The sequence below is a fragment of the Fukomys damarensis genome, unplaced genomic scaffold (assembly GCF_012274545.1).
Source record: "Fukomys damarensis isolate Sample0158 unplaced genomic scaffold, DMR_v1.0_HiC HiC_scaffold_35, whole genome shotgun sequence".
Taxonomy (NCBI): domain Eukaryota; kingdom Metazoa; phylum Chordata; class Mammalia; order Rodentia; family Bathyergidae; genus Fukomys; species Fukomys damarensis.
In genome coordinates, this window is record NW_022900947.1 from 32269535 (window position 1) to 32279559 (window position 10025).

At 36.9% G+C, this 10025-nt stretch overlaps 1 protein-coding gene across 1 annotated transcript in view; it reads left to right on the forward strand.

Annotated features, from left to right (window-relative positions):
- Positions 1–8641, forward strand: part of Limch1 (LIM and calponin homology domains 1) — a 318918-nt gene extending 310277 nt beyond the window's left edge. Inside the window, 2 exon segments of the mRNA XM_019207620.2 lie at positions 1077–1179; positions 6472–8641. Coding sequence (XP_019063165.2) covers positions 1077–1179; positions 6472–6497 — 129 coding nt within the window. The 3' untranslated portion in view covers positions 6498–8641.
- Positions 8642–10025: the final 1384 nt, after the last annotated feature.

A 10025-nucleotide genomic window follows, 5' to 3' on the forward strand; every position in this document is an offset into this window, starting at 1 on the left:
GTTATAGCTGATTTATTATACAGTTTATAAGTTGAACTCTGTCAGCATATCCTACCCTTTTTTTCCACCGATGGACACATTTCAAATGAATAAATAACTTTAGAAGCCAAATCTTCTATCTCTAAAGGTCAGCTGTTTCTTTCTCTGCACAATGCTGACATACTTTCTATTTCCTTCTTGAATTTTGTTTGTCGTACATCTTGGTAGTAGCCTCCTTAGTTATAAAGTAAATTAGTAGGGGTTGAAAATAATGCCCACTTTGTCTATGAATTAAGAGATAGCGGGTGAAGTTAACCCTGAATTATTAATTTAAAAATACCAGTAACTGCATGAAAGTAAGACACCATAGACAAAATACAGTGTACAAATAGCTTATAATATAATTTGGATGAAGGTTCCCTCTGTCCTGGGTAACCATAGAGCGTGAATCAGAAGTTGGTCCTGATCCCACTGCAAGAGGCTAGCAACTGGACCAACCCCAAGTGCCACCTTCTCTGGTATGAACTGCAAAGTAGCTCCCACTATTTCTTCTGTCCTCTGGCCATTTGGCTAAAGGAGTTCCATTCCCAAGGGATTTGTTATTCTGGGATCACTGCCTTTAATGTGGAAATATAACATGCAATCACTTTTCCTAGTAGTTGTTGTCTGGTAGAATCTACCAACAAGGCTGGAAAGCCTTTAAAGATTATTGATAGTCAAGTTGAAATGATGATCTGTTGGCTGTGTGCTTATTTGAAACCACTGGGGTTTAATCTGTTTAAAATGACTCTTTCATCTTGATTGAAAAATAGTGTATTATGAAGTTTAAAAGGACAGGCTTTTAGTCAATGAGATACAACTTGACAGCTTCACAGCCTTAGGACAAATCCACTAACCTCTTTGAACTTGTGTTCTTCTCTGTAAAATGCTTCAAGTATTTTCACTTTTTCTGTAAGTCAACTCTTGGGATGGCATCTAACACATAATAGATGCTTAACAATGTGGAGATTGTAGAAGTGACTGTTGTGTCAGTCACTAAGCATGATAAAGAACCAATTCCCTACACATCCTTTAACCACTCTTCTTTTTCCCTGCAGTGTGGAATTTGTAAAGGACAGCTTGGAGATGCACTGAGTGGCACGGATGTCAGGATTCGAAATGGTCTTCTAAACTGTAATGATTGCTACATGCGATCCCGAAGTGAGTATGGGGAGCATACCCCAAGAGGAGTGGGTACAAGCATACACGTGCATAGGAGCACAGTTAGGAATTCACATGCATATTTGAGTCCCCTATCCTGAGAGGAAGTATTCTTAACATGAAAGTTGAAGACTCAACAATGAAATAACCTCTTCTTTGCCACTTGTTTCTCACTGGAAGTTACTGGTGACGGGAATAAAGTCTGTTTATCCAAAAGTGCATAAACACATGAGCAGGTAAAAAAAACGAAGGCCAAGTTCAAGGAACTGCCTGATCTGGTCATGGTGAGTTCAAAGAAAGGCTATGATCTGAAGCGCTGCTCTTTGGTCATGGGTCTTTAAAGACCGGCTCCACCTGAGGATGCTCACTGTGGAGACTGACTCTCCACTGTTTATCACTCGATCTCAGCCCAAAGTCTGAGAAGCGATCCCTCTACTGTTTATCAAACTGAGCACCAACTCCTCAATGTCACCAGGATCTATATTCGGGCGTTTTGTTATGTAATATTACTCTGCTCGCAACCAAATTAATAGTTCCTTGAGAGACCAAATGATGGATTCTACTTCTCTATGGATTCCCCCTTCCCCTCCAATACCTTAGCACATAATCCGAATTTAACAAATATTTGCTACCCTGGAGTTCACTTGAGCAGCTTGCTCTGGGATGTTCGTTCTCTATGGGTCAGGTGTCCAAGGTTCATGTTCCTTTTGAGGACACCAGGAGGTGCTGTTGCCCAGCTGCTATTATAGAAATTCTGAAACTAGCTAGTGACTTGCTTCTGACTCTTTCTGGGTCTCTATCAGGAGGCCTGGTGGCTAACCTAACATCAGGAGACCTTTCAACACAAATTCACCAGGCTGATAGACTTAAGAAAAAGCGAAGAGATAGGGTTTGAAATCCAGGAATGTTTGATTTCTCAAAGTAAGCAAAGTAGCATTTTCATTGCCTTTTTACATGACCTCTACATCTGCAAGACTGAACAAAGAATAAAAACAGATAGTAATTTACTATGTGCTGCTATCTCCTGCTCCATGCTTCCGGAGACCTGATATTACTGGCATGGGCCACCACACCCAGCTACAGGGAACATCTGACTTGAAGTCAAAGCAATTCCACTTTAGAGCCACTGCCATCTAACCAAACTATTTATACTACGCATTATACATATGACTACTTTTAAACTGTATGTTTTTTATATATTGAAATAATGCTGTAAATATACATAAAGACAGATATATATGTACACGAGCCTTGCATAACCCATCTGTACTCTTTAAACTAGACTTTCCTTGTTTGGTTTTTATGCACTAGGAAGGAAAACTAAACACTTTTCTCCCAGCTTTCAAAGGGACTTTTTCCATCCTCTGTAAATGACACTTTTTCCCAAGTTCAGGGCATGGGCCAAATGTGGATCATGGAACCAGAAGGGGGCAGTGTTAGGTTGGAGGACTGCGAAGGGAGATTCAAAAGTGCTGCAGATCCCGATTCCTTTCATAACCTACACAGCACTTGAAGGACGCCAACAGGATGACTCTGAACCCACCTCTGAGTGACTGACCTGTTTTCATCCAGATTTGTTTTTAATTGAGAGGTAGAGTTGAGTGATTCATTATCATTTCTTTTGGAAATTAGTTTTTTGGGTCTAAGCCAGGAATTTTTCTCTTACGTATACAACTTTAAAGGACATTAACTATTTTTAATTTGAAATCTAAAGACCAGAACTGTGGTCTTCCTGTAACAGGATGAAAAATAAGAAAGTGATTTGGAAGTCTACAAATACAATTTTTTGTTTATTTTACATGTTAAATGTAATGTTGTATTAGGACTCTTTAAGAAATACTGAGAAGAAAGCAAAAAGGCCCCATTATCTCTCTACCTAGATATTAAAAAAATCAATAAATAAGTTACAAATGACATAAGATTAGAAAATTTGAAATTGTTCAGACACATGCCAAAAGTGAAAATCTCCAAAGTTATCACTTTCTAATAATTTCTTTTTTGTCATTGAAACCAATTTTTATTAGTGCATGTTTCAGCACATAGTGATTACATTCCTTGTGGGAAGTTGGTCTGTGTATGTAACACATCTTAATTACTTTTTCATCCTTCTCTTCCACACCCCCTCTTCATCTCTTGATCCCACTCCCATAAGAGAAGTATCAGTCTCCCTACTTCTTATTAACTATTTTTTATTTTGCTTTTTACTTATACTTTGGACTTCTCATGTAAGAGAAACCATTTGATATTTAAGCTTGTGTGTCTGATTTATTTCATTTAACATTATAGTCTCAAGATGCATCCATTTTTCTATAATTGACTCAAATTTATCCTTCTTTCTGGCAAAGTAGTATTCCATTGTGTATAAATACATTTTTTTATCCATTCATTTGTTGATGGACATATAGGCAGTTTCAAGATTTAGCTATTAGGAATTAGGCTATTATAAACATGAGTATGCAACTTTTTAATAATTTCTTGGGGTAGGGACAAAATGGGTAATTGTATTTGCACACATAGAGAAATATATCTGCATGATGTGTCTATCTGTGTATGTGTTGGGTTTCACTTCACACAGATGATAATCACATAGCTGTGGGGTTCTGCACTTAGTTTCTTTTGCTGTTGTTTTGGACTTAATGACAAATCTTGGCAGTTTTTCCATTTAACATGTTTTTTTCCCTTCACTCTTTTCAGTGGGTTTTTAGTAGCCACTGCATTCCCATTTGGTGGACTTGCCTTAGCTTAAAACCAGTTCTCAATAAAGGGACACTTTGATCACTTACAGTTTTTTAATACTTTCAAATGCTCCAGTTAACATCTTTGAATATATCTTGCTGAACATTTGAAAATACCTCCAAAGGAAACATTCTGAACAGTAGTAGAGTTATGTGCTTTTTCATTTTTCAGTTATCTTTCCTATCGTTGTTCAGAAAATGCATCCTCCCTGCAAGATTTCTGAGAGCCCCTTTGTCCCTCTATGCCAGTGGCAGCTCTGGGTACCATCACATGGTAGAAATGTCCACTCTGGACTGAGGGTATAGCTCAGTGGTAGAGCACTTGCATTTCTAGCACTATAAAAAAAAGTCCACTCTACTAGGTGGGGAGAAACCTCATTACTTTGAGCTGTATTTCTTATGAGCTTGAATATCTTTTCATGCGTTCATTTACCATTTACACTTTTTCTATTAAGTGCTTTCAATCCTTCATCTGTTCTTCTCTTAGCAACCTGATTTGAGTTCTTTGCAAAATAAGGAAAGTTTCCCTGTGTGTGTTTGCTCCGTGTTGTGATTGTCGTGGGTTTCCTATTTTGTGATTTGTTTTCACACAATTTTTTTTCATTTTAAGTAACTAATACAATTTTCCCCTTTTTGGATTCTGGGTTTTGTGTCCTACTCAGGAAAATACTCTCTGTTTTAAAGGTTAGAAAAAAAGAAACTTAGCTGAGATTCTGCAAGAATTTTTTCTTTTTTACTTATAAGTGGGTAACCATTAGGAATGCATTGCGGGATAAAAATTAAGGAGATAGCCAACCTTATTTTTTCCAGTTAGCTTATTATGTGAATAACAATAAATAATCCCTTTTGTTCTCACTAATTTGAAATGTTAACTTTCTCATAAACTATATATATATATGGACTTAGTTTATGAGAAAGTTAACATTTCAAATTAGTTGAAATATTGTTATATATATTTATATATATATATATTTATTGTTATATTTTTTGTTTTATATATACACACACACATTTGAGTCTGTTTCTGGGTATTTTATTATATCTTATTAACCTATTTATTTTCCATACGAATGTTTTTAATTTTCTGTCTTCATAAACTGCTTTAATAATGGCCACCTTCTCTGCAATTATTTTTTCCAAATTTTTTCTAACTTTTATATGTTTATTTTCTAGGTAAATGTAATATCACTTTAGGTTGGTTTTAGTTAAGTCAACACATGCCAGGGAAGAGTATTGCTTTCCTTCTTAGTATCCTAAGTAATAAATACTGTATATCTTAGGAATGAGTAGGTGGAAGTCTAATAATTTCACTAGAGAATTATAAATATATTTGAGCTGTTTGAATGTAAGCCAGATGCAATAAAAGAATCCAAAAGAGAAGAAATGACTAAAAATCATTTTTCTTTTTTCCTTCTTTAATTTTACTTTGATATGAGTTGAAAAGAGGTTAGATGGATAGATGTGAAGGTAGTTTACATCACAGGCATTCTAAGTGAAACAAAATAATTTCATTTTGTGGAATAATAAAACCTGAATATACAATCCTGTTTCCTTCAAGTAACGAGTCACATTTAAATGAAATTTTTCTCTTGGAAGGAAAAACAGCATAAGAGCGATATTAAAATGCAATCCCTAAAAGCAATGTAAACAGTTTTTAAGTTCGTATGTAAATGGGAGGGGAAGCGCAAAACAAATGACCTGTCACGATTCAGCTGTCACGTGTTTAACTCGTGCCCGGTGTGCTTCGGCGCTCACAGGGCTCCATTCCAACACGCACTCTCACGAAACACACTCAGTGCCAACTCCCTGGGGTCTCACATGAAGGACGAACCTTGTGAAGATTTCAGCAGGAAATGCAGAACTTCATCCTTTCCAGATAAATTTGCCAGAGAAAAATGCGAGATGCCCAGTTAACATTTTCATTTGCATTTCAAGCCAAAAAATTATTTTTTAAACTTGAATTTCAGATAATCTACTTTTCTATATGTATCTGTCCTAAATCTTGCATGCTGTTGATTTGGTGCAAGTGTGTCTCAGATACTACGTGGGTACTACTTAGGCTGAAAAAGTATGTGTTTATCTGAAATTCAAATTTACTGGGTGCTTTATACTTTTACTTGATAAATATAACAGTCCTATTTCTAGATCGCATGTCAAGTTCCTCTGGTTTTGATGAATTTAATCCTAGAGAAACCAAAACCTAAAGTAAGTATGAAAAAAAAGAAGCTGTTTTTTTGTTTATCTGCCCCAGAGGATAGCGGAGAAAACTTACTGGGGAGATTTACAGGAAACCTAGAGTTCTTGACCCAAACTTCAGAGCATATGTACCACCTTGGCACATTGCTAAGTGGGTCTGAGATGGGTCCAGTGGTCTGAATTGTTAACAAAGGTGATGTTAGTACTGCTTGCCCTGATACTATACTTGAAGTAACAGGATGGGACAAGTTTCCCCTCTTCTGGGAGAAAAAAATTTGGCAAATGCAATTGCTTATTTGGAAAGTTTTAAAACATCTGAAGCAAGACAAGCACAGGAACCAAAGTTGTTTTCTTTTTATAGGTGCTGGCCAACCTACAACACTGTGATGTGGTTTTCAAGCTTTCGATCAATGACCATTACTTTATGGAGGGTGTCCCCTGGCAAGTGCTTAACAAAAAGTTCAGGGGCTCCTCAGCATTCATCTGATTTCTGAAAGGCTCTTCTGAAAGGTGGTATCTGTTCTTTTGTAGCAGTGTTTGTGTTTTCCTGGTTTTTTGTGGGGCTTTTTTTTTTTTTTTGCATTTGCACAGTATATACAAAAACATTAAATTGTAATGATCTTGAACAGTTCAAAAAGTTGTTTTAATGTTATCAAACAGGCTTACCATTTAAAATGTGTTATTTTCTTCTTTGGGAAGTAGTTAAGGATGCAATAAAACTGTTGTTTTAGTATTTCTAGATATTAAACACTTTATGTTTACAGAATTGAGCTGCAGAAAGTGCAAGACATGCCAATTTTACTGGTCTTCTAAGGCAGGAGCATAAATGTAATGCATTTCAGAAAAATTAAACATCACAATGAGCTCTATCTCTGAGCTATAACTTGTTTTTAATTCATAGACACTAGTCTGATAATATATACTGTAATCCTGAAAACATTTGTGTTACTTACCTTTCAAAGTAGCAGTTATACCAATAAATTATTGCACTGTTAGTATTAGATTTTGTGTATCTTGGAAGTTATGTCATTAATATAGGCTGGTTCATCAAACACAGAGGACCCTTGCAATATCAGCTAAACTTACACTCGGGGACATTGCCCAAGGATAGGAAGGAACCAGGGGGGATCTCAGCGATTGTCTCCAAACCTATCTAGGAAAGTCTATGAGGAAGTTTAATCTTCAGAAGAGTGGCAGATCAGTGGTAGCCCTGAGGCCCACATGGCTTGCTTCTCTCTGAGCAATGGATTAGGAATCTTCAATAAGGGGCTCATTTAAGGTGTGTGGGATGTGAAGCATGGAGGTAAATCTGTCATTAGGTGTGACCACTGCTTACCCTTGAAGGCCACAGGCACAGATATTCAAAGTAAAACATGAAGTCCATCCTAAGAGAATTCAGAGGCCAGGACGTAACAAGCCACTGTGTGTGACCAGCAAGAGGCTGCCGCTCAGATTGTTCTCTGTCTACTCTGACGGATGCATGTGCACCCTCATTTTCCCACATCACCTTCTTTACTCTGAGGAATTGTGGACTTTGCTCATGGAGTTTAGTAAAGAACTTTTGTAGAGATCTGGCTTATTTTCTTCCTTGCGTGATAAGTTTCAGCTGGACAAGAAAGAAATCACGTGACTAAAAACCATCAAACTTTGCATCTCCAGGATATTTTCTTTAAGACTGGGCAAAGGGGGACTATTTATTCTGCCTTAAAATGATGGCAAATAAGTGAAGATAACATTTTGTGAATGTAGACTGTGGGTACACTCCTAGTAGGTTAATGTAGTCATAAAAGGAGATCAAGTAGATGTGTTTCTGTTATGTGAGCAATATTTTTTTCTGTGTCTTATTGAGTACGGCTAGCAATTATTTATTTCTATGCTCGATGGTCCTTTGCATGTGGGTTCATGTAGGCGCAGATATTTCCTCAGCCACTGGAGGTATTTTGACCACTTTATCATCTGGACGAGCTGTTATTGGATTGAAATTTACACATCACTTCATTAAAAAATTGTGCCTTAGAAGACGCAAAGCTGCTGCATATAGTCAGCAGTGAATTATAGATACAGTACATTGAAGACATGAAGTCATTTCCAAATTCCCATGACTTCTCATGGAGATGTTTGCTGTTTTACAGGGGGAAAAAATGAAAAAGAAAAAATTAAAAACAATTTTTAAATGTACAGATTAAGTCCAATATTTTGATTAACCACCTGCATGTTTTATTAAATATTTTGATAATGTGGATGTTTACACTTTGCATGATACTAGCAGAGTACTTTACCATAAATGATGCACAAAACATGTACAATGTGGTCATTCATAACCAATTTTTATAGAGTACTTTTTACAAGTGGAATTACATCCATTATGTAAGGATCATGTGAATATTGCACATTATCTTCTGGTTTCACACACCCATTTATACATATTTCTTAGTGATACTCATTGTACATGTATTGAAACTAGAAGCAAGTCAAGAAAAATAAAGCCGCGTTCTCCAACTGCAAAACATGCATTCCCATAATGAACACTAGTCACCAGCACAGAATAATCTCCAACATTTTCTAAATTCTAATTGCCAACTGTTTCTATTTCTATTTGATTTATATTTCATTTAGAGTCGGTTACATGGCAGCTTAGGCAGACTAGATCTTGTTTTTTCCAGTGCAGCATAATGAGTATGATCTATTTCTTTTCAAATAATCTTTGAGATCCCAGGAAAAAAAATGCTGTGCTCTGTGGGGCTACAATGCAAATGTGTTTGTTTAAAAAACAGATGAGGCAAGTGAGTGATTCATTGTTCCTGAGGAAGTATATCTGTTTTTTTTTCTCAGACTCCAAAAACTAGTCTCTTTTGTTTCCTAAGAAAAAAATGGGTAACTCTGTTTTTCACTAGCAAACTTTCATGATGTTTCTTCATTCTTTCTATGTAGTGTTATTAATACAATGCATATTCTAGTTATCTATACACACCTTAAGATTTAACAAACTGAAATGATCCACCTCATGTATGAATCTGTCCAAAAGATGTTACTGTCCTGGGTGGGCCAATGTTCTATATAAGTTACGCTAACTTTTATTTACAATATTTATTCTAAAATGCCTCTGAGAAATAGTAAAAACACAAACAAAAACAAGTTGTCTAAAATGCACCGCTTTTATAGCAAATGTACATTTATAAATAAAATACTCAAATCAACTTGTGTTCTGCTCATTTTTAAGGGGTGGGCATCAGTTTTCTTACTTGGGCAACAGAGAGAATCAAGCCCTCTCTCGTAAATGCTGGTTCAGGCTCACACAGTACACCAGCGGCAATGATATATACAAAGGATACTTATTTGAAATCAATTATGCAACGAGATAAATCAAACTTACCTCATGGTTGTAGGGCACAATGAGGAATTGCCTTCCAGGTCAGGATTTAAAGCCTTTGAGGTGAAATATGCAATAACCAGAAGAGATCATGCAAATGCCAATGGAATTTGTTGGTAGCAATCAAATGATGGTCAGATCTCACCTGTGGTTGGAGGAAACCAAGGCAAGCTCTAGGAAGGCCCTGTGTGTGTGTGTGTGTGTGTGTCACTGGCCCAGCATTGCCATGATGTTTCCCGCTTACGGGATGAAGTCTGTTTCACCAAGGCCCCTTTTCTCAAGTATCCAGGGATTATGCTGTGAACCATGGGCTCTCTGCGGGTACCTCTTTCTAAAACCCACGTGGCCCCTGCCTTGCACTCTATCTCACATTTGTAGGAGGTAGTAGGAGCGAGGAAATCCCTTAACATTTTCTTCAGCTGCATTTTGCTGGGCAATTGTTGCCAGTTTCCGTCTGTTTCACCAAGGCCCCTTTTCTCAAGTATCCAGGGATTATGCTGTGAACCATGGGCTCTCTGCGGGTACCTCTTTCTAAAACCCACGTG